This window comes from Orcinus orca, chromosome 3, assembly GCF_937001465.1.
Source record: "Orcinus orca chromosome 3, mOrcOrc1.1, whole genome shotgun sequence".
NCBI classification, from domain to species: domain Eukaryota; kingdom Metazoa; phylum Chordata; class Mammalia; order Artiodactyla; family Delphinidae; genus Orcinus; species Orcinus orca.
The window spans coordinates 122,040,507-122,064,278 of NC_064561.1; the positions used below are offsets into that span (position 1 = coordinate 122,040,507).

The window sequence follows — 23,772 nt, forward strand, 5'->3', positions numbered from 1 at the left end:
AGTTTGAGGTTAAAATATACACACTACTAAATATAAAATAGATAACCAACAAGGACCTACTGTACAGCAAAGAGAACTATACTCAATATCTTGTAATAACCTATAATGGAAGAGAATGTATAAAAGTTATATATATATATTTATATATATATAACCGAATCACTTTGCTGTATACCTGAAACTAACACAACATTGTAAATCAATTATATTTCAATAAAAATTTTTTAAAAAGAAAAAGAAGGCTATAGGCAGAATGACATAGTGGTTAAGAGTATAAGCCCAGACTGCCTGGGTTCAAATCCTGCCTGTATCACCTATTGGCTAGGTGACCTTGGGAAGGTTAATTAACATCTTTGTGCCTTAATTTTCCTCCCTGAAAATAGGGGAACATAACAGTATTTACCTCATGGAGTCATTATGAAGATCAAATGAGTTATGTTGGATACTTAAAACAATTTCTGGCATGTAGAAATTGTTCCATGAATGTCAGCTATTATTAAATGCTTATCACACATAAAATGATAGTATCTCAGAGCTAAAACAACTTTCACTTTATAAGTGAATGAGTTGAGGAATAAAGGTAAAATGATTGGCTCAAGGTCATATGGCTATTTAGAAACAAAATCAGGAAACCAGCTCTCCTGACTTCTATTCAGTGTTTGCTAGTTTCCTCCCCAAGGGTTCCTTATCTAAACATGGAACTGAATTACAGAAGTTTAGAGTTGAAAGCGACATTCAAGGCTCTCTAGTTCATAATGCATAATCACTTGTCACAAACCTTTCATCTTTGCTGACAGCACCATATTACAGATTCTTAATCATCCAGACAAAAGATCTTAATACCATGGCTCCTAAGTTAAGAAACACATGAGGGATAGGAATGGATGCCAAGATCAGGTCCCCGGAGTCCAGATGACCATCACTAGATGAAGCCATTTTCAATGTCTATATTTTGAAAAATGAGGTTTCTTTCTCAGGGAAAACACTGTCTGGAATACTCATTATAAAGCTGTAATTCAGGTCATCCCACACATACATGAATGTTTTGCAGACAGCATGCTTCCTGGTAGGAATCTGAAATTATTTTGATGAACTTTGAATAATACTCTCTAGCAGCCAGAAAAAAGGCACAGGGGCATACCAACTACCCATACCAGGCATAATTCGTGAAGGTTTCCACTTTCTCTGTGGTTCTCTGGAACAATATTCAGCCTGGTTGTGCAATCAACTGGCCTAGGGTTTTAAAATTCAATCTAGAAAATACAGACTCTCAAGAGGAATTGCAATAATAAAAGATTGCTATTAAACAGGCACTAATAAACCTGTGTGTAAGGATTCTCTCATCAGAAGCATTAGCATGCTATTCTCTGTCTCAACTCAAAGCTAGGAGATTTAATTTCTCTTTAATGCAAATGAAACTGTTGTATGTAACAACAGCAATAATGGAGAAGGCTAAACTGAGTAATTATGCTGTGTGTCCACAAAGAATGTGCATCCACTTTCACCTCCCTCCCTCATAAACAAGACTCAAGTAATCTACATTCTCTGTGTACGATTATTTAAAATGTCTAATTGTAGTATATGGACTCTGAGCTTTATGGCTTGGGATTTTAATCCTCTAAACAGGGAGGTCCAATTACTTGAATCTGGATGTTGAATTACCTGCTTTATTCTGAAGACTGAACAGACAGACTCCATTGATCCCACAGAGGATGTATCATTCCTACTCTCTGCTTCCATAGTATTTTATTTTTATCTCTAACTTTACTCATGATAATCTAACTTGTTACACCTAATCCTTTGTCTCCTTTGTAGAGTATAAACTCCTGAGGAGAGAAGTCATATCTTATTTATCTCTGTATTCTCCCAGAGCCTTACAGTGTTTTGGACATAGTAGCTGCTCAATAAATATTCTGACATTTAATTTTAATGGTACATATGTTATGCATTTCCCAGTTTAAAGTATTGTTAAAGGAATGTCACCTTTGACATAACTTCCCTACCCATTTCTGAGAACTCTTGCCTTTGAAACATGAAAATGGACTTTAACAGATTCATACTGTAATTTAGATGGCTATGTAAACAGTAAGGGAGTGCTTAGCAATTACTTGTTCAATTGTAATTTTATGAAAATTTGCAGAGATTTCTTTTGAGTTTTCAGTAGTTTAAAGGGACCCAGCCATCTCAGAGGCACAGGAAGGAAAAATCTCAGAGGAGTGACTGGGAGGGTATCCCAGAAAGTTTACTTTGCCTTCTAGAAAGAAGCCTGACATCCAGGTGCTAATTTCAAGACCCAGAGAGCATGTTACGATCATGGCATTCCCAAGGCCTATCTTTCCTCTTTTTCCTCCATTTTTTCTGAGAAATTGTCAGCTTGATGTTCAAGAAACATGTAGTTCATGCCCACTAGGCCCACAGACACGACTGGTGACACGATTTGCAGGGCCCAGTTGAAATAAAAAATGCAGGGCCCTTTGTTCAAAAATTATTAAGAATTTCAAGACAATGACACCAGAACAAGTGTGAGCTCTTCTAAGTATAGGGCCCTGTGTGACTGCAGAGGTCTCACATCTATGAAGCCAGCCCTGTTCTGTCTTCAAAAAACTTCTGGTACAATGAAAGGCAAAAGGTTTGTATCAGATAGAAGCTACAATTCAAGTATGTACAAGATGCTACAGGAACCCAGAAGTTCCTAACTTTGGAAAATTGTCCCAGGGAGGTGACAGTTAAGCTCATTTCTGAGGGAGCAGTGCCAGGGAAGAACAATATTCCAGACTGAAGAACGGCAGAATTCACTTGACAAACTTCAGGAAACTTGTTACTTTTAGGAAGAGTGTAACAAGCAAATATGAAGGTGACTAATTGAGATTGAGAGTGGCAAGAAGCAGAAGCCAAATATATGGGGAAAAGGGGTCAAACAATTACAGAGTGCCTACTATATGCCAAGTTCTTTACCTCTATGTCATAATTTTAAACACAACAATCTTGTCAATAAACTTCTCATGCCTGGTTTACAAATGGGTTATTTAGGCCCAGGGTAGTAATAGTCAAAGTGCTTGGTACACATGGCATCCAATAAGTACTTGAGGAATTACTGGCGGGTTGTCTGACATTGCCCAGGACTCTTAAACCCCAGGCCAAACTGATGGCTAAGCGTGTTGTTAACCCCTTCAGTGGCCCTTCCCGCCTTGCACCTCTCCCAGTCCCCAGAGTACCCTTCCTTCCCTCGCGCCCCGCCCCCGCGTTTCCACGTGCCGGAAAGTAAGCAGCAAAAGTACTTCCGGGATAGCAAAGGTCGGCCCCGGCAAGATGGCGGCGCCCTTGGAGCTCAGGTGCTGGGGAGGCGGCTGGGGGCTCCCGTCGGTGCACAGCGAGTCCTTGGTGGTGATGGTGAGGCCGCCTCGCGGGCCAGGGCGCGGGAAAGAAGGGGCGGGGCCAGAGACGCGAGGCTGGCTGGTCCGGGTCCCGGCGGCTGGGGTTGGTTCCCGCTGCGCTCGGGCCCGGCCGGCCGGGTCGCTGCTCGCTGCACCGCCCGGGGCTCCCTCCCGTCCAACGAGTTACAGCCTAGCCTGTGGCCCCGCCGAATCCTGGAGGAGAAGTCATGGCTTCTCCGCTTGGCTCCGAGTTTTCTCAGCCTTGCAAAGCCGTCTGTGCAGTGGAATGAAAGCTCAAAGCAGTAGGCGCGCGCTCCCCGCTCTGCATCCCTCAAACGTTTGGGGGGAAAAAAGTCCTCGAAATCTTGGTAGCGCGCAACCCCGGCTAGAAGTAGCGGGAGGGACGCAGCCCCCGAGTCAGGCGTTTCTGCCTTCTGGGGACCCGGCTTTGAAGTAAAGCTGCTCTGCAGATTTGCATTACGTATTCAGTCTAAAATGTTTTATTGCAAACTCTCTTTCAGGCTTACGCCAAGTTTTCTGGTGCACCCCTGAAAGTCAATGTCATAGATAACACCTGGAGAGGTTCAAGAGGTACAGTGTAAACTTTTAAACACCCATTTCTGCCCTCTGTAAGCACCCTCCCCCCTCTTATTTAAAGCTAGGGGGCTTGTAGCCATGGAGTACCTTGGGGTTTTAGTTCTTACCACGACCTTAGCTGTGTGTTGCTTATGTTTTGATCATTTTGAGTAATACTTCAAAGGAGAAGCCAAATCAGTGGAAATTATGAGAAATGAAAATGTTCTCCAAAACTTTTTGTGTGTGTGTGAAATTGCAAAAACCTAAGATGAGTTACTCATTTTTTTTTCTCCAAATGTGACTGGCATAGTTTTTAGGGTATTGGAGTCTCTTCAGAGGAAATCGAAATGCTTCCTTATATGTAAACTGTGTTGTGATTACAGGAGATGTACCAGTTTTGACAACTGAAGACAGTATTGTTTCTCAGCCGGCAAAAATACTAAACTTTTTAAGAAAACAGGTGGGTTCCTTCTGGAGAAATAGATTCTTGATCCCTGCATGTTGCTTCCAAAGAAAGTGCATTAAAAAAATTTTTTTTAGAATTCTGTTTTGGAGATACATAGGGCTTGATATAAGAATAGATTTGAGAGTCACTGCTCTAAATCATGAGTTGTACTGTGATTCAAAAGGCATATAGTGAGTTATAGTCAATTTATATTTTCATGCACTTTGCTTGGTTTTTATTGAAGCTTAGGTGTAAGTAGATTCAATTTAACCATTTTCACTATTATACTTATTGATATGATTGTAAATTTAGTTCCATAATTGCTACACATTTTGTGCTTGGTGTGAGGTCTGAGTTCCCATCAACTAGCAACTATTTATTTTTTAAAAGCACTTAAACTAATAGTTGCAGTTAAATGTTTCATGAAATAATGTATCCAAAATATCTGAACATGCCAAGATTTGTATATCTAAAATGTTTAAACTGTAACAGTTTACATAAATGTAAAAGTTATCATTGATTTTGCCAATAGTTTAAAAAAAGAAGTCCTATATCAACAAAATTTAGAACTTTTCTCAATTGGAAGGTTTTCTCTTTTCAAGGGGAAAATGCTACTAATTAGAACTTTTTCCTTATTGTTAACAAGAATAATAATAGTCTCTATTAAGTTTGTACTACATGTCATGCACTAAACTAAACTAGGTCATTAACAATCATTGAAATAATAGTTAATAATAAATAAACACCTAAAACTAACATTTATTGACCTTAACGTGTGCATGATGCTGTGCTAAGAACTTTATTTGCATTAAGCAGCATTTGTCACTGAATTTGTATTTCTCTTTTCCCCTTTTAATATGTTTGCCATTTTTGAGGAAGAATAGGAGTCCTAATTTATTTAGCTTCACTGTTTTGGGATGTTCTTGACTTATGAGGTTTTTGGTTTTTTATTTTTTAATAGAAATATAATGCCGATTATGAACTGTCAGCAAAACAAGGGGCAGATACACTAGCTTACATTGCTCTCCTCGAAGAGAAGCTTCTTCCTGCAGTGGTGAGCATTGGTGAATATTACGGTATTTTAGTGACGTACTGAAAATGTACTTAGTCGATTTAGAAGAAAAATAATGGAAAAGGCTTAAGAGAAGAAATTTCATTTATGTATCAGTCTTGATTCTTTCATGTAACTGCAGAACTGGGTTGATTCTGTTAGACGTTCAACTAGTGTATGAAACAACAAAGTGAAAGTTACTGTCATTTTGGAAATAAAGATTCTCTGTGAAAGATTGGAGTTTGTCCATGTATAGAGTTGGGCCAACTGTAATTCATTCATTCAGCAAATATTCATTGAGCACCTACTATGTTCTAGGCCTTATTCTGGGTGCTTGGGATAGAGCAATCAACAAAACTCACACATTTAAAAACATTGATTTATCCTTGAGTCATCCTAACTGGAAAATTTGTATGGAGTCAACTTCATTCAGAGATATTTATGAAAAACTTTCACATTGATTGAGGATCTTCCTTTTAGTAAAAGAATATCTTTGTAGTGTTTTTTCCCTCCTTTTGCAGCTTCACACATTCTGGGTTGAGAGTGACAATTACTTTACTGTGACAAAGCCATGGTTTGCTTCACGAATGCCTTTTCCCTTGAGTTTGATCCTGCCTGGAAGAATGTCTAAGGGAGCACTGAATAGGATTCTCCTGACCAGGGGAGAGCCTCCCCTCTACCACCTCCGAGATGTAGAAGCTCAGGTATGATTGGAATTACCTTCAGAGCAAGGGCCCTCCAGAGGAGGGACAAGAGAAGGAGCAGGGATGAACTTATCTATAGATGCCAGTCTGAAAAGGAGTTCTCAAGTATCTTTCCTACCTTTGAGATGTAATTTCATCCTTATTAGATATACAGAGATGCCAAGGAGTGCCTAAATCTTCTGTCAAACAGACTGGGAACATCTCAGTTTTTCTTTGGAGATATGTGAGTGCATTCCCTTAAAAACCATTTTGATGTTTTGTTTGCATGTATTCAGTGAGCAGTTATTTAAAGCAAGTTCCCTTGCCTGGTCCTCCCACCCCAGCCCCAATGAGTTTTTCACTTAAAAAAAATATTTAATGGATTTTTACTGTAGGAAACTTTTTCTGTTGCGGTAATCTTACATTGACTTAATATGCTACATATGTGAATTTGAAACTTCTAAGGCTATTCCCACCATGTCTCCAGTCTCTATATAACACTTATGGTAAAAATGAATCTTTAATTTACAACTTAATTTTCTTCTAAATAAAATGGGTAGAGTATTTTTTAAAAGCTACAACTGAGTAAAACCCTAGCTGCATCATTTTTATAAGCCAGAATGGGTAGTAAACCTTTTAAAAGACCGTATTGTATACTTCAGAATTGACAAATGTATTTGAGAAAAAGTGTTTTTTTTAACATAATCCCAAATTAATATTTTCTATGTGCTTTTAAAAAATCCTTAATTTATTTTTAGGCCTTCTACTTTGGATGCCTATGTGTTTGGTTTTCTCGCACCTCTTTATAAAGTATGCTTTCCTAAAGTTCAGTTACAAGAACATTTGAAACAGCTCTCCAACCTGTGTCGCTTTTGTGATGACATCCTAAACAGTTATTTTAGGCTTAGTCTTGGAGGTAAGCTGGTTCCTCTTCAGCTAATCTTTGTTTGCATAGAATACTTGCATATTCTCCTAAGGATGTATAAGCCAAATTCATTACTTATTAAAGAAGTTTGTATATTGTCTTTAAATGCTGGTTTATAGAACTTCAGAAAGTTGCATTTTTCCAACTTATTTTTACTCCCATGTGTTAGTTCTTCTTTAAATAGAGAAATATATATTTGCCATTTGTCTGTTCTGGATTTTATACAGTTCTTGCTTCTTGTTCTTTAAATATTGCTCCTTTGAAGTGGGTCATTTTCTTCTAAAAGTTAACCACAGGTATTTATTGTGTCCCTGCCGAAAGATAGCATTTATCCTAATGCAAATGGGCAATTACTTTAAAGGTTGCTTCTAGCATTTTCCTGTGTGAACAGAAATGAGCAGCAGATTGATTTTGGTGAGGTACACTCCCATGATTCCACTACTTCAAAACTGATTACATCAGACTGGAGGTATAGTAAACAGAGGGCACCTGTCACTTAGGCTCTGATTCTTCGAGTATTGGGCCTTGTGCTTAAGTGATTGGGACACAAAATTTGTATGGGGAGAGTTGGCCAGAATTGTCCTTTTAAGAAATAGAAGTCATAAGGATCGTTGGTTTAGGGACAGTTTACTTTTTATAGTGGGTTATGTGTTTTGTATATAATACACTTGTATATAACAAGGGAGGGGTTAGTTAGTTTGGGGGTCATGAAACTGAGTAACTTTCAACCTTGTTACTTGGGAGCAGTGGTTAGCAAACCTGACTACAGAACAAATACAAAATCTTGGGTCCTATACCAGATTCACTGAATTAGAATCCCTTAGGGATGGATCCCAGGAATCTGTATTTTTTAAAGTTCCTCCAAGTACTTCGGATGCTTTGTGGGTAACTGTTTGGGCCTTAGAAAGCTGTTCAAATAGTTGTAACTAAAGACCTATGTGAAATGGGGGGGAAGGTACAAGTCAAATTTGAGAAGGAAATGAGGACTGTTGTGCTCTAATGACCTTGGCTATCTGCATAATGCTTGGCTAACAGGGTCTCCTTAAGGACAAATTTAGTCCTTTAGCTTAGGGTTTGGTTTTGGAGCATTACTCTCCCTCTTAAGTTTGCCTTTGAACCCAGAATGGTTTTTCACTTTGCCTTTTTTGGAGGGTGTGGTGGGCAATGGGGCACTTAGGAGGGTTGGATAGACTCAATATTCTTTGAATCTAAACAGCTTGTAAGGCTTTCAGAATTTCCTCTTTCTGATTTCTGTCCTGGCTTCTTAGGCATCTCTCCTGCTGGACAAGAAACGGTAGATGCAAATCTGCAGAAACTCACACAACTTGTAAATAAGGAATCCAACTTGATTGAAAAGGTCAAGTTTACTTCAATTGTTATTTTATAGTAGTTTAGTATTTTCCTTTCTGCAATTAATATTGTTTTGGGTTATGCATTAACTTTACCTTTTCAGTTTTTCTTTTTTTTTTAAGTTTATTTTTTCAGAAAGCTGTTTAAACATACATTTACTAAAGCTGTACAAAATACAGTGTTTTGAAGCCAGTAATGGCCTGATTGCTATGGGGAAAGATCTGATAATGGTATTGGATTTACTTTTACCACCCAATTAGTAGTACTTTTCAAGTTAGGAGACCCCAAAGCCTGGCTTCAAAAAGAGAAAGACAAACAAGAAAACACTCCTTGCTTGCTTGTCTGCTTCCTTCTGTCTCTGAGGGTTAACGTTTCTTGAGATTGTAAGCACCTGTGCTTATCCTTTCTTGCTAAAAGCACTATGGTGTTTTTTTCTTTCTTCCACGTAAATGGTTTTCTTTTGCCTCCTTCCTATGCTCTGTTCTAAACGTTGTCTGCAATTTTTGCCAGTGTGGATATTTTGCCACTTAGGGAGTATGCATTTGTTGAGAGAGATATTGAGGAATTGGGTGGGGGAGGGAGCCAACAATGGAAATTTCAAGGGTGATTCTAATTGGAAAAATACAAGGGAGTTATGCATTTTTTCCTCAAATGTTTGATAAACTTGCTTTTTCTTTCTTATGCAAATGCATAATGCTTTATTCTTTCACAAACTAATAGGTCATTGTGGCTTAATAACACTGGCTAGAGGATTTGGGGGATTGAGTAACAGGCACTGTGTTATACGAGCTTTATATGAGTTATCTCATTTAATCTTCACAGCAGCTCTATGTGTGCAGGTACTTTGTCATTCCCATTTTACAGATGAGATACTGAAGCTTCGAGAGTAGCTTATAACATCACCTGCCCGAGGCCTTTCAGCTGGCAAGAGGTAGAGAGAGAATTTGAACCCTAGAAATTGGATTCCAGCATGGGCTTTGCAGTTAGTCAGTCATCTAACTCTTGAATGAAAGTATGTATCCATTACTACTGGTGGTAATAGCCAGATTTATAACAGCCACTCTCTGGAATGACCATTTTATTTCTCTTTATGGTATTGCATGTACCTCTTATTAAAGTTTGGGTAAGCTGAATGAAAGCCAAGTTTGTCTTAATTCATAGCCTAACCCAGCAAATCTCATGAGAGGAAATACACTGAGAGTTAAGTGTGGATAATGGAAAGATTACTCAGACTGTTTTAGATACTTTTCTGCTAGATGAAGGCTATCCAGTATAGCTTCCATTTCTATCTGTGGCAAATTCATTAGACATGTGAAGGGAACCATGAAATACCTGCATATGCAGAAAGTGAAGCCAGGAGGCCCTGTCACCACTTGGTACAGTTCCATTTTGGCATCATCAATATATGAGAGTTTCCTGACCCTATATCAGCACCTCTCTCCACCCCACTTCCCATCTGCTCTTCAGTACAGTTCACTGCTACAAGACATTAGAACAACAAATTCTATTGGCTACCACCGTTCACCATTTAGACAGGAAATCTAGAGCTTAAAAAAAAGAAAGAGTTATGTTTGAGGAACTTAGTTCTTGCAAGGAAAAAAAAGACATCACAATTGATTCAGATAGTTCACTGGGAATACTTTTTCCCTCGGAAAATTAAGAGTTAATCTTTTATTCTTTTCCCTTTATTATGAACCCTATGTACCTCTGCTGAAACATTTCCCCTGTACTTTATAAAAGCATCTTGAGAAGATAAGAGAGAGTTTTGGGCTGCTTATATTCAAAACTCTAAAAAAGCCTACCTATCAAGTAGGTGATAAGATGCTATATTCTGTTGGTTTTGGGTCATTGATGGCAGCTGCTTTCTAGTCTTCTATGAAGCAGCTTAACACCAGGACCTTGCACTCTGGTTTTGGGGTACCCTGGTTAAAGGTAGTTTTCTAAGGTCTGACTCAGTTCTAAGTAACCCCTGTCCTAGTGTTTCCCGGGATGCTAACGTACTCCTTAGGGTAAGTCTGAAACTCTTGGACATTTTCTAAATATGTTCTTGATTTGTTTCTCTGGAGCAGACTTAGAACTGATCCAGTGTTTGCAGTGCCTCTGGATTAGGTCTAAAGAATTTATCCTTCTTTCTGTATCTTTTCTTAGCTTCTCTTGGTCTAAATAGTCATAGCCTTAAAGAGGTGATCTTTTTGAGTGGAGTACAGGTCATTTTTATTGAGGCAATGAGATATAGTTGAAAGAACAATAGTGTTAGAATAAAAAGACCTGTGTTCACATTTCAGCTCTGATGCTAGCTTTGCAACCTAATGCAAATCTGGTAACCTTTCTGAGCTTCATTTTGCTAATCTGTAAAGTAGGGAATGATTGTGTCCGCCTTTTTTTTTTGTTTTTCCTTTACAGTTGTGTTGGGAAGATCAAATGAGAACATACTTTGTAAACTGTGGAGAGTAATGTAACAGAAATACTGCTTTTACCTTAATATGAGAAGATCTCTTAAACCAAGTTGTGCTGTGGTTGAGTTCAGTAGACTGTTCATTATGTGGAATTACTGTAATTTTGTGAAGTCATCAAGGATGAGCCATATTGCTTTCATACATATACTGAGTCAGCCAGTATTTAGATATGATGTTTAGAATTCTTGAGAGATTATTTGCAAGAAAAAGGTTTCTCTAGCAGTCCTAGAAACATAAGGTTCGGTACTCTTCTAGACTACAGTTTGGATGGGGAGGCCACAGTCCATATAAGTGATGCCATAGCCATAAGTCAGATGTACCTTTTGTACTTTCCACAGATGGATGACAATCTTCGCCAAAGCCCTCAGCTTCCTCCTCGGAAACTGCCAACACTTAAATTGACTCCAGCAGAAGAAGAAAGTAATTCCTCACAACGGCTGTCACCCTGACAGTCTTCATGCTTTGTGTCCAAAGTCATATAATTGTTGCAGTAATCTCTTACACTAAGTGTGTGAAGGCAAAAAGAAAATTCATGAATAGGTATAAGGAAGACTCTAAAACAAAAGAAACTTTCTATGACAGCAATTTTTTTTTAGTTAGGAAGCTCGTGTTTTAGCTTGGCAATGCACTTTAAGTAACATCAAGGTAAATGCTAAATGAACTTGGGGGAAAGAGAAAACACGTTGTACTGTAAATAAAAAACCTGCCTTAACCTTGGCAGATTTTTGCCTTTGGTTCACATGTTGCTGGCCCAAAGCTACACTTCTGTTCTGAATGTGCACTGTTAGTTTATCCAAGTTAATTTATTAATTTAGTATCCTTATACCAGTCTAAATATCTAATATGTGGCTCTTTGGCTGAAGCCTTTTTTTCTTCTGTTTAGAAATCTGATGCCTATTTTAGATGTTAGGAAAAATATATTATTCTAATATTCTATTTACTTCAATAGAAAAGCCTGTATTTAACTTTAAAAAGCAATGAGGAATGTGTTTTTTAATTATGCTCTCATAAGTCTAATCTTTGGGGGAGTTACTACCATACATATAAATATTAAAGATGGTTACATATAATATTTGTCTGACTATATGCACTTCAATATAACAGTATTTGCTCATGTGTTCAATACAGGTTAGCAAGGGCTGTTTTAATTTATTGGAGCTTTAGACCTGTGTATTCGTAGTACATCTTTAACTCTAGTCATCTCTTTCTTGGGTTGATTTCGGGAGAGCTGAACGTGTTAGCATCGTTATTATGCCAGGCTGTAAAGTCTAACTGACACTTGCCCGGTTGTTAGACACTACTCAGGAGGAGCTTACTGCCAGAGAACTAGAAGTACCTACTGTGCACCTGGTCCAGGTTCACCATGCTTGGCTCAGACCAGTGTTCTTCCTAAGAAACATATCATGTAGTCAAAACCTTTATGACAACTAATTATTTTCCATAGAGTTAACTACAGTTGAAGGATTCAATGGAGTAATCGGAAATAGCAGATTTTAAAGAACATTTTCTATTTATTGGTTTGTGAACTGTTCAAAGATTTCCTGTGCGGGTAATTTTACTTACAATAGAATCTTGCTTATTTTAGTGGCTGAGGTGCTTCTGCTGTCCTAAAACTACTTCTGGGGTTTTTAAAATATAGGACCATGTTTTTGATTAGTGTCTTAAAAGATTACTATGGTGCTCAGCAAATCTTGTCACATCCTGCAGAAACCCCCAGGTTAGGAAAACAGTTTTGGACTCAAGAGACTTGTCTAATTTGAGCTGAGTGGAACTCAGCTGTGTTTGACCTGTATCCTCTCCATTTGTTCTGTATTTAGGTAGCTATTTATACAGAAGTCTTTATGTCATTGTAAATATTTTTTCTTGAAAGTTTTAATGAGAAACAGGGTAGTCTTCAAAGTCTTGTTCATCTGTTTGGACGCATTGAGAGAAAGAAACTAATGAGTTTCACATTACTTCTGCAACAGGTGGGGGAGAGAGAGAGAGAGAGAGGGAGAGAGAGAGAGAGAGAGAGAGAGAGAGAGAGAGAGAGAGAGAGAGAGAGAGAGAGAGAGAGAGTGTGTGTGTGTGTGTGTGTGTGTGTGTGTGTGTGTGTGTGTGTGTGTGTGTGTGTGTGTGTGTGTGTGTTATGCGTTAGTCTTCTGTTAGAGTCCAGCAGTCGGAAATCTGTTTGAATATTCTGTGTTGGAAATCATGACCATAGGACTTTATTGTCCTCTAGGATTGATGTTTATTGGAGATGGGTGGTTAGCACATTAATCATCTGCTTATGCTTTAGTCAGGGTTAGTCATTTTCGATTATGATTTCTACTAAAACTTTCAAAAAGTATTTGAAGTGACTTACAATTGTCAAATATGTAAAACAGCACAATTAAAATTAGTTTTTGGCAAAATAAAAAATTTGTAGGAGAAAGAACTATATTAACCCTAACAGATTCTAAAATTGAATGGTAAATTTAACTCCAGATTTCTCCATGGGCAAAGTCAAAGGATAATACTGGGTTATGTAAAGTTTTCTGTCAGTAAGGTTACTACTGTCCATGAGTAAGCAAAATGTATTTACATTTTTATAAGAATGTGTAATATCGTATTCTTACGACACAAAGATGCAGCCAGTAAGCATACTGTAATGTTTGTTGAAAGTTTAATGTGTTGAAAGTTTAATAAAAAAATATCATTCTAGAATAACAAGTATCCTTTTTTAGTAGAAAGACGAATGTAAAAATGATTTATTTCCTTTTGGTCATTCCTGCTTTGAACTGCCTTTAGCTGTATGCTATATAGGCCATGATGCTTCCAGACTATCTTTCCTAAGATGCAAAATATGATTTAGATAAGTGAGAATTTATATGCTGGGTTACTTAGTTGAGGTTTTTGGTATAAGCTAATGAGATGCTAGGAGGCTATCACTGAACACAAACCACTCCAGGGGTCAGCCACACATATAGGAAGCTCTTGGAAAGGAATAACTGGGCAGAGAGCTTTTGAGCAACCTGTCAGGATATGCTTTGGATAAAGTTTGAGTTCGCTGAGATAAATGGTCCACAGTCTTAAAATACTGTGAGCCACTTTCTTTTGGAAGTGATGGTGGAGGATAATATGATAAAAGGGACTATGTTTGTGTTTATGTTTCTTGGTAGTATAGGATGAGAAAATTGGTCAGATAATTCCCATAAGATAAAGATCGTTCATCAACAAACTGTCATCAGTTATCCATAAGACTGGCCATTCCCCTAAGACCAAAGAAACTGTAAAAGACCTTTAAGGACAGTCATTCCTACACAGTGTTTTTCCCCCTAAAAGGTTGGCACTGACAAACGAATTAAATTTCAACCTAGACATGTTTGTTTTATTTTTTGAGGGCTAGAGGATTAGAGATTTTATGTTAAATCTGAAGCATTTTGATTTCCATTTGTAATTTCTGTTCATTTAATGTGGCTAGATATATTAACTTAAAGGAATGGGTAAGCTTATTTCAATCAGAGCTCAGTTACAATTTTCAGAAGTCTGCAAAAATGGAAGAAAACTAGACATCAAAAGAGGCAGAAATTGGTAACAGTATCTCAGAAAACCAGTTTTTAAAGGTAGTATCATGTGATAAAAGTGGTATTTGAAGTCAGTAGTATGTTTTCTTAGAGCCTCTTCCAGGAATAGACATTTACCATGTTATTAGATTTTTCTTAAACTGTTTACTTTTTCATAAACTGTCAAAAATTGTATCCCTCTGAAACCAAAATATAAATGCTTAAAATGTAAAGACAGGAAGCTGAGGGATGGTTACATAGGATCTCTGTGTACTATTTTTGCAACTTCTTTTTGTGAGTCTATAATTATTTCAAAATAAAAGGGTTTTAAAAATAAATTCAATAAGTTTATCATTATCTAAACTATGATTTAAAATTTAATGCTTTAAACATAGTATTCAGTTCCAGATTAATAAATGCATAATATAATTAATTTATTTCATTCTTGAGTTTAAAGAAAAAAAAACTCAGGTTTATAACAAATGATAATCTAAAGATCTGTTTTGCTTTATCAGCAAAGATAAAACAAGAACCCCTAAAACTAAGAATCCCTTTTCCCTAGGAGATTAAAAATTCTACGGTTTTATGTTTGTAATTGTATCTTTTTTCCCTATGGTATGGTATCCTTTTATGAGGATAAAATATTTTGGAAAAAACTCCTCCATGTCTCTGTGTGGTGATCCTTCTTTGTTTTGCAAGTGTTCTCTAACTACACTAGGGATGAACAAAATGCAGTGTGTCTGTGTGCTTTTTGTTTTTTAAGTTCACAGGGATTTAGTGATTGACTTTGTCTTGGTTTAATTATTTATATTATTGAAATCCTGAGCAGAGCCACATATATTTGGGTTGTAATGACGGTCTTTTGTATATGTTGTTGGCATTTAGAATTATCTTTTGCCTTTTTTCTTGTTCAGCTCTGTGGAACTTACATTTACTTTTCAATGTTTTCATATTTCCTAAGAAATTACTAGATTTTTAAGAAATTCGTTGTTAATTACATGAACCAAAGGTCAGTAATCCTAGTCTCAAAGGTTTAACTGAAGTTTCATTAGATCTTCAAAATGTTGATTTTCATAGAGATGTAAAGATGGAGTGCTTTGCTTTTTTTTTTTTTTTTAAGGGTTTTAAAAATTATTTAGCCCCAAACTCTTGTTGGGATATAATGTTTGCTAGAAGCCCAGGTTACCTCCCCTAGACTTAAAATTATTGTGATTGAGGTGGAGAGGTATCCTCGGAATCAAAAAGCATGCAAAAATCATTTGTTCCAGATGAGGCGGCCAGTGATTACTGATGAGAATGAACATTCTTGAACAATGATAGAAGAAAGGGTAGCTTTGAGTTGGATGTTTGTAAACAGAGAGTGGAATGTTATGATAAAAGACTATTCAGAGCAAAACAAAGTAGTTCCTTTAAAAAAATGCAGGAAAATAAGTCTTTATATCCTCATTATTATTAATTTGAAATTATATTGTAAGATAGTTTTAAACTATAATTCAGTTCTTTGGAGAAGCATTTCAAGATATATTTTGGCAGAATATATTGTTATTATATGAACAGTGGGTTCTTTGGCTAAATAGGGAAATGCTGGGTTAGACAAAGTTAAGTTACTGTAGGCTTCTCAGCACCTTACATATGCTGTTGGTGGTTTCAGACTCCAAGAAGGGCCTGTATTTTATACACTATTTTCCTAATTTATTTTTATGTGGATTTTTTTTTTTAAGTAGGTGTCATGTGGGATTTGTGTTCTGAGAAATACAGTTAGGGAAATGCTGCCCTAAGAGTGCTTCTGCTTGTTTGTACTCATTGCAGAGGTTTCCAGTTGTTGGCTGCCCTTCTAGTGAGTGGTGATAAAATGGAAGCGACCGGTTAGGGCTCCCTGGGACCATGGAGTTGACTGAGGATTGGTTGTGGGTTTAGATAGTTTGGTTATTTAGGCACATGTGAGGCCCTTGGTCAGTCCAGCTGCTTCCCTAGAATCCCAGTTGGCTTGGAACAGCTGTACAGGAGTGTGAACTGGTGGTTTCAGAGAACTAACCACTTGTTAGGCATCTATGAGACAGAGGGAACCAACTTGGAATTCCATTCCAAACTGTTTTTGGCTGTGCTTTAAAAGTACCAGAAAGGCAGTGAGTATTTATAGCATTAAAGTCACATACAAGCTAGTTATTTTATATATATATATATATATATATATATATATATATGCACATGCATACACACATAGTGTCTTAGAAAGTGTACAGTTCCTTCCGTGACAAAAGCAAGGAAAGTTTAATATTTTCAACTTCTATTACTGAAGACATGGTCTAAAAAAGGATTGTATGTTTGTGTATGTATTTTCTAGGATGAGGGTTTACAGTTTTTATTAAATTCTCAGCAAGTTTCTGTATCCCCCCAAGTTTAAGCCTCACTAGACCTTCTAATTTCAGAGGACTAAGTATATCTGATTTCATTTCAAAGTATAAAACCAGTTCACTCATCAGGCATAAGGATGCTCTTTGTTTTCTGCCGTGTATATGGTTGCATATTTGGAACTGCGTGCTTTGGATGTGTATTTGTTGGAAAGCTTGCCTTTGGGTTTGAGTTGTGGTGTGGTGAACATCTGGCCATGTGCAAAGCAGTTGGATCTTTGTTCTGATTCTTTAGATCTTCTCATGCAAATTCAGAGAAATGCCTTCTAATCATTGAGTTTACATGTCCCGGATCCCTGGATGTCTAGAAACAATGGCTTGCCAGAGTTTGCATCAGTCCTGAGGGAGTCACGCACTATAGAGGAGGCTGTGTTTACTATTTGTTCTTTGACCTGTTGGCTGCCTCTCTTGCGGTGCTGGCGTCTTATTTCTTGGAGAAGGACGGGTGTACTCAAGCTTTTATGTTAACTGCATAAAGATGAGCTTTATTCTTCTTCTGACTTGATGTTTTATTTTGTAAAATATCTTTCCATTTTTCTGTTCATCCCAAAGTGGAAATTTGAGGTGTTTGTAATATAACTTTAGCTTTCTGGAAGACTGATAGCAAAGAAGACAAGTAAGAAATTTATGTATACTCATATTGGTTTTGTTCCACCAAGCTTATCTTCAAATGGTATACATTTGAAACATCTGTTCTAGTGTATAAACACTGTAGTTTTGTTATGAAGTAAACAATCTTAAAATAAGCATTGTTGGTCATAATTTCAATATTCTAGCCTTGCCTTGTGTGAATATATTTTACTCAGAATTTGTGTATAAATACCCAGAAGTGGTGATGATGATCAATGTTGTAAAGAATTTATTCTGATAAATGAGAAACTGGATATAATGTCAAAATAGCTATTTTCACAATAAAATCTCAAGTTGCTCGAATGTTTATTAATTCCTGGTTTAATGTTACTTATTCCTTAAGGTGAATATTTCATTGGGAAGAATTTTGGGGTCGTTCAAAATCGTTTTGTGCTGGGACTGAGCTAGATAGAGGGTTGTTCTTTTTAAAATGTCCATTCTTTCTGTGATGCCTTGAGATCACTTGTGCTCTTTCCAGCCTGTGCTAAAGGAGGTTAGAGGCCTGCTCCCTAGGCCATTGTGTGTGTGTAACCTCAGACAGCTCACACAACTTTTCAGGACTCTAGCTAGCTTATCCCTTTGGCTTTATAAGTTTCTTAAAATTTTTTTTTGCTCACACAACTTTTCAGGACTCTAGTTAGCTTCTCTCTTTGGTTTTATAAGTTTCTTTAAAATTTTCTTTTTTGCTCACCTAGAAAGTCCAGTGATGTTCCATGTAATTGGATGGAAGGCATACACTGAGAAAAATAATGCAACTTTAGTTAGTGGGGAAGATATTCATATTTTTTGCTTTTTTTTTTTTTTAATTGGGTAGCATATATGGGTATGGAGAACCCTGTTAGGGCTGTTAGTCTAGTAAGGGCAGGTTCCCTGAGGGGATGAGTATTTGTTAGTAGAGTTTATTTTTTTTAATTGAGGTATAATTTATGTATAGTAAAATGCATCAACCTTCCAAGTAGAGCTGTTCAGGTATGTATTTCTCTCACATGAGAAGCCAGCTACATCTTTGTTGATACTTCTATCCCCAAAGAATACAAATCTTAATTGCGTATGAACTTTGGGTTTCAGATGAAATGCCTTTGGGTGGATTGAGGTGGTAATGATCACTTACTTCTTGCAAGAGAGCAGGAAAGAAGAGTTGTTGGTGGTGGGATAATAGAATTCTTTTGGGGAAAGACAACTGTTGGATTGGCCAAAAAGTTCATTCGGGTTTTTCTGTAAGATGGTATTTGGAGTCACAAAGCTGAGAACCTTTCAACAAACACCTTCAGAATTTTTCGTTCTTAATTTTTCAGCTTAGAGGCTTGACTTTGGTCTGGGACTATTTGGGGTGCTCAAAAGCTCCTGAATATTTAGTATGATGTCCTTTGGTGAACAGTAGGCTGCAACGTAAGTGGTGCTCTGTTTTTCTTTTGCCATTAATAGCAGCCATTGGTAGGAAAACTTTTAAGTTTTCCATATGGGGATCTTGTCCTAAGTGAATCTCCGTAGGAGAAAGATTGAAATAAAGGGGAAACCACTAAGATCACTGAGGACTGCGCATATGTTTGAGACAGGTATATATGAGAATAAGAAGGAAATGGTGGTGGAGAATGTAAGGATTTGTCTTACTCCATCTTGTAATTAAGTTCCTAGTTGTAAAGCAAAGGAGATACACATCCCTTCTTGATCTGACAAGAAGTTCAGGAGAAACGATGAGAAAACATGGCACATTTCTCCAGGTACATTAGTCAGCCTCCTGGAATGCTTTAGACGTCTATGAATATGAAATGAAGACAGCTGTGCATCGTCAAAGACGTTGCTAATTTCTAACACAGCCAACTCGCTCCAAAAGTTGTACTTTTCCAAGTAAGAGAGGGGCTATTATATTTATCCTGCTTTTTGAGTAAGCGAGTGAAAATAGGGAAATCTTGACATTTATAAATAAAATTAGGGATTGGTGGTTTTTTTTTTTTTTTTGCGGTACGCGGGCCTCTCACTGCTGCGGCCTCTCCTGTTGCGGAGCAACAGGCTCCGGACGCGCAGGCTCAGCGGCCATGGCTCACGGGCACAGCCGCTCCGCGGCATGTGGGATCCTCCCGGACCGGGGCACGAACCCGTGTCCCCTGCATCGGCAGGTGGACTGTCAACCACTGCACCACCAGGGAAGCCCAGGTATTGGTTTTTCAGATCCGAGTTTCGGGCAGGTGGTCGTCTCAAGAATTCACATTTTGAAAAAGTTAAGAAATCTTTTGGTGTAGAAGGAAGCATGACGCTTTCCAAATATCACAGTTAAGACCAAACAGATTTCAGTTTTATTTTAAATGCAAGAAGCAAACTGACTTATTTGAAGACTGTCAGATTGTGCCTATTCTGATATGTGTTGTCCCAGTTCTGTCTATGAGGGGGGAATTGTCATTTTCATCTAATGAGCATGGTTTACGTTTTGTATTACATATAATATGCAGTTCACAGAGTGACTACTGCTAAAATGGTTTAGAAAAAGGTGGGAAGGGATATAGTAGATGTAGAAATTAAAAGGAAAAAGAACCAAAGAGAAAGGAACTCTAAATATGATGTAATTGGGGCTGTGGCGAGGAAGAGGAATGGAATGTAGAAAGACAGTGGATTTTAGTTAGAAAGCCAGGCTTAACACAGCACACCAAACTGGTGATTTTAAGCAAGTCACTTGATTCTTAGTCTGCATTACTATTCGTTGCAATGCAATGGAATAATTGAATCTGGATGTATGAACATTTTTATGTGTTTGTTTTTTTAAAAAAAATTATTAAAATTTAGACACTACCAATAGGAAGAGCCCCATCCCACCCCTTATGAATAACCTCTGTTAACCTATTGGTATCTAGTCTTTCAGTCTTCTGTTTTCTACACACACACACACACACACACACACAATTCTGTATATATTGTAATCCTATATAGTATGTATTATTCTGTAATATGCTTTTTCACTTAGTGTTCAGAAAATCTTGTAGGTCACTACATATTCTACATGATTTTTAAAGGCTGTGTGCAATTTCAGTGCATGATGTTACATTGTTTATTTCATTCCTTTGCAATGGACATTAGGGTAAATTCCTCTTGTAATGGTCTTTGTTATATGTTATTAAGTTGTTTCTCAGGAAGATGCACCACTTTATATTCTCCAATGCCCTGTGTAGGAGAGCCTGTTTTACTGCAACCCCATGAACTTTGAGTTCTTTATCTCGTCACTAATCTAAAAGGTAAAAAAGTTTATTTATTTAATATGTATTTTTTTGATAACTAGTAAGGGTGAATATTTTCCCCATATGTCTACAGTCCATTTGTGTTTCTTCTGTAAGTTGTCTATTCATATTCTGCATAAAAGGAAAATTACTTAACTTCTCTGAAACCCTGTCTTCTCTGCTGTAAGACGGGGTTTCCATGTGGTCTAAACGGAATAACACATTGCAGATCCAGAATATGGCAGGCATGCAACAGTATTGTTTTCCTTCGTGTTATTTCCTGGATTAAGAGCTCCCAGTGGATGGAGACTCATTATTTATCCCAGCACCTAGTACAGTGCTTGGAACAGAGAAGAAGCTCAAAAAGGTTTTGAGGAAGGAGGAATAGCTGGGATTCGAAAATATTTTGAGTATATCAGGAAAAGGAGTGAGAAAAGTTGAAGCCGAGATCCAATGAATAAGTAGTGAGAAAACTGGTGGGTTCCTCAGAAGCTTATTATTCAAATGGAAGAATTTAGGTTTTATTCTCAAAGCTCCACAAGAAAAAATTTCTTATAAAGTGGCTAAAGGACGTTAAATATTTGTATTCAAGGCCGTAAGTAGCCTTGAGAAGTTGAGTTATTATTTTGTAAGCTAATGAGTACATATTTTAAGTACACTAAGAAAGGTGACTAATTAAAGGAATTAATAATTAAAATTTCTGAAAAGTGAATTAAAAAAATGATTAATTCTAATTTCCATATATTAGATTTGCCTAGACTAGGAGTAAACATGCAATAATAATATAATCATATTTTAAAATGGTAATAAGTTAAAGTAACCCAGAGTTGTGGTGCCTCGAAAGGAAGGAAGAGAATTGGTGTCAGGTCTTGTTTTATCCAACATGCCCTGGGATCATGGGGGAGAGAGTCAGTGATTCGTTAATGAGAGTTGCAGATGGCTCTAAATTGAGAAGTATTGTAAACAGCAGGAATGACTGAGAAATGATACAAAAGGAGCAGGAAAGGTTAGGAACATGGACAGGAAATCAAATGATTCAGCCTGGAGTAATGCAAGCCAGTCTGACATCTGGGGCCAAATAAGAAGAAATAGAGATATTCCCTGAAAGAGACAAACATGAAAAACAGTCACATCTCAAAGGAGATTGTGGGTGTGGGGAGGGAGTAGAGGAAAACAAGAGAAGTAAGAAGCAGGAACTAATGATATTTGCCCAGTACTATGATTTGGTACTTTCCGTGTTGATTTCTTTTTGACTGAGGTTAAAGCAATTTAGTACTATGTAAGAAATAGAGTTTTTGAGGATTAACTCAGTACCTAGTGAAACAAAAGCTCAGCCTGTCTTTTAGTTGATCCTAATGATTGTTAGAGTGTTATCAGTATAGAGAGCATTGTGGAAGTGGCTGGAATCTTCAGAAAAGCTCTAGTAGGATAGATCACTTGCCATACTCCTACCTGGCATCTCTCATTCAGTGGGTGTTGCCAGGAACTCTTGGAGCAGCTCCCTCCAGGCTATCCTAGTTGCCAGCAGCATGAGGGGGCCCTACAAAACCTTTGGTGGGTTAGTACAGGGTCCAGCTTAAGCAAAAATAAGATGTGAGTTTCACAGTGGCTGCTCCATGAGGCAGTCTGTTCCTTCCAGCATTTCTTAGTATCCCTTATCCTTCTCTCTTGCTATAAAAGTCTAGTGATCATTTGTATTTTCTCTAGATGTCAATAAACTAAAGTCAGATTTATTGGCAATATTGGCCCACTTTAGGAATCGCCAACTCTTTTTTTTTTTTTTTTTTTTAATAGAGCCACCACTTCTCATATTTTCAGTTACAAGGGCTTTAGGAATTGGGTCACAGTGAGGACCTCGTGGAGATGAAGAGGAAGAGGACCAAATTATTCTAGGGAGGACAAACCCCTAAGCAGGTGATGCTTACTGTATCCATTCCCCATCCCGAGGAGAAGACCAGAACATTGGTGCAAAGAGTATGTTGAAGGAGTGAGCTGGAAAGGAGAGGTGTCAAAGACATATTGCTTGTAGTTCCAGTTGTAGCTTGTAATGTATGTTAATGGCTCAAATTGGAAGCTTGAAGCTGAATGTGTCACCTATACCCAGACATATTTGTCTTGTAACAGAAGGTCCTTATGGCTAAAAAAAATTCATTCATGTATTCAACAAGTATATACTGAGTGTCCCCTATGTTCCAGGCACTGTTCTTAGTACTGAGGATACATCAGTGGACAAAACACAGATCTCGGCTCTTGGGGTACTACATTTTAGCGGGGGGGGGGGGAATTAATAATGAACTTAATAAGCAGAGTATATAATGTAGTAGAAAGTGGAGGTGCTATGGAAAAAGAAAGTAAAGCAGGATAAAGGGGCTGGGAGTGCTGGGATTGGGGGCAAGTGACGGTATTAAATAGGGCAAGATAGGCTTCATTGTGAAGATGAGCAAAGACTTGAAAGAAGTGTTGGGCGGCCTTCCACATATCTGATGAAGAACATCCTAGGTGGAGCAGTGGTCCTAAGGGAAGGTTTGTCTGGCATGTCTGAGAATCAGCAAGTAGGCCAGTGTCTCTGGAGCAGAGTGAGCAAGGTGGGGAGTGAAAGAGATGAGATCGGTGACTAAGGAGTGGGAGCAGACCAGGTAAGAGCCTGTGGGCATTTGTAAGCCTTTGGCTTTTACTCTGAGCCATTTCAAGGTTTCGAGTACAGAAGTGATGTCACTGATTACTTTTTAAAAGGACTATTTGAGCTGTGATGCTGAGGATTGACAAGGGTGTGAGCAGGAAGACCAACTGAGAGCATATTATAGTAATCTAGCCAAGAGATGGTGGTGGCTCAGATGGATTAGGATGGTAGCAGTGGAAGTGGTAAGAAGAGGTTGGATTCTGGATGTATTTTCATGTACATCAACAAGATTTTTTGACTGATTAGATGTGGGTTGTGAGAAAAAGAGAAGTGACTTAAAGATTTTTGGCATGAGCACTGGATGGATCAAGTTGCCATCACCTGAGATGGGAAAGGCTCTGAGGAGAATAGCTTTTGAGGGGTGATTGGGAGTTTCATTTCTGACATGTTGAGTTTGTGATATCTTTTACACATCCAAGTGGAGATGTTGAGTAAGCACCTGAGGAGATATAAGTTTGGAG

At 37.7% G+C, this 23,772-nt stretch overlaps 2 protein-coding genes across 4 annotated transcripts in view; both read left to right on the top strand.

Moving 5' to 3' along the window:
• The window catches only part of HOMER1 (homer scaffold protein 1), a 608,509-nt gene that overhangs the window by 55,884 nt on the left and 528,853 nt on the right, over positions 1-23,772 (top strand). The gene's annotated exons all lie outside the window — the stretch shown is intronic.
• Positions 3,290-17,728, top strand: MTX3 (metaxin 3). Of its 3 annotated transcripts, XM_004270851.3 has the most exons (9): positions 3,290-3,390; positions 3,896-3,965; positions 4,334-4,410; positions 5,357-5,449; positions 5,968-6,150; positions 6,297-6,373; positions 6,888-7,045; positions 8,323-8,411; positions 11,199-17,728. In XM_004270851.3, the coding sequence occupies exons 1-9, from the start codon at positions 3,310-3,312 to the stop codon at positions 11,307-11,309; spliced, it is 939 nt and encodes a 312-aa protein (XP_004270899.1). In that variant the 5' UTR covers positions 3,290-3,309; the 3' UTR covers positions 11,310-17,728. The 3 variants fall into 3 exon arrangements, with proteins under 3 accessions (XP_004270899.1, XP_004270900.1, XP_033285995.1); XM_004270852.3 differs by lacking the exon at positions 8,323-8,411; XM_033430104.2 differs by lacking the exon at positions 5,357-5,449.

Excerpts from the sequence above, each read along its gene's own strand:
- MTX3 (XM_004270851.3), top strand. The coding sequence starts at position 3,310 with ATGGCGGCGCCCTTGGAGCTCAGGTGCTGGGGAGGCGGCTGGGGGCTC. Across the intron at positions 5,450-5,967 it reads AGAAGCTTCTTCCTGCAGTG|CTTCACACATTCTGGGTTGA; the intron begins GTGAGCATTGGT and ends CTCCTTTTGCAG. Across the intron at positions 7,046-8,322 it reads TTTTAGGCTTAGTCTTGGAG|GCATCTCTCCTGCTGGACAA; the intron begins GTAAGCTGGTTC and ends CTGGCTTCTTAG.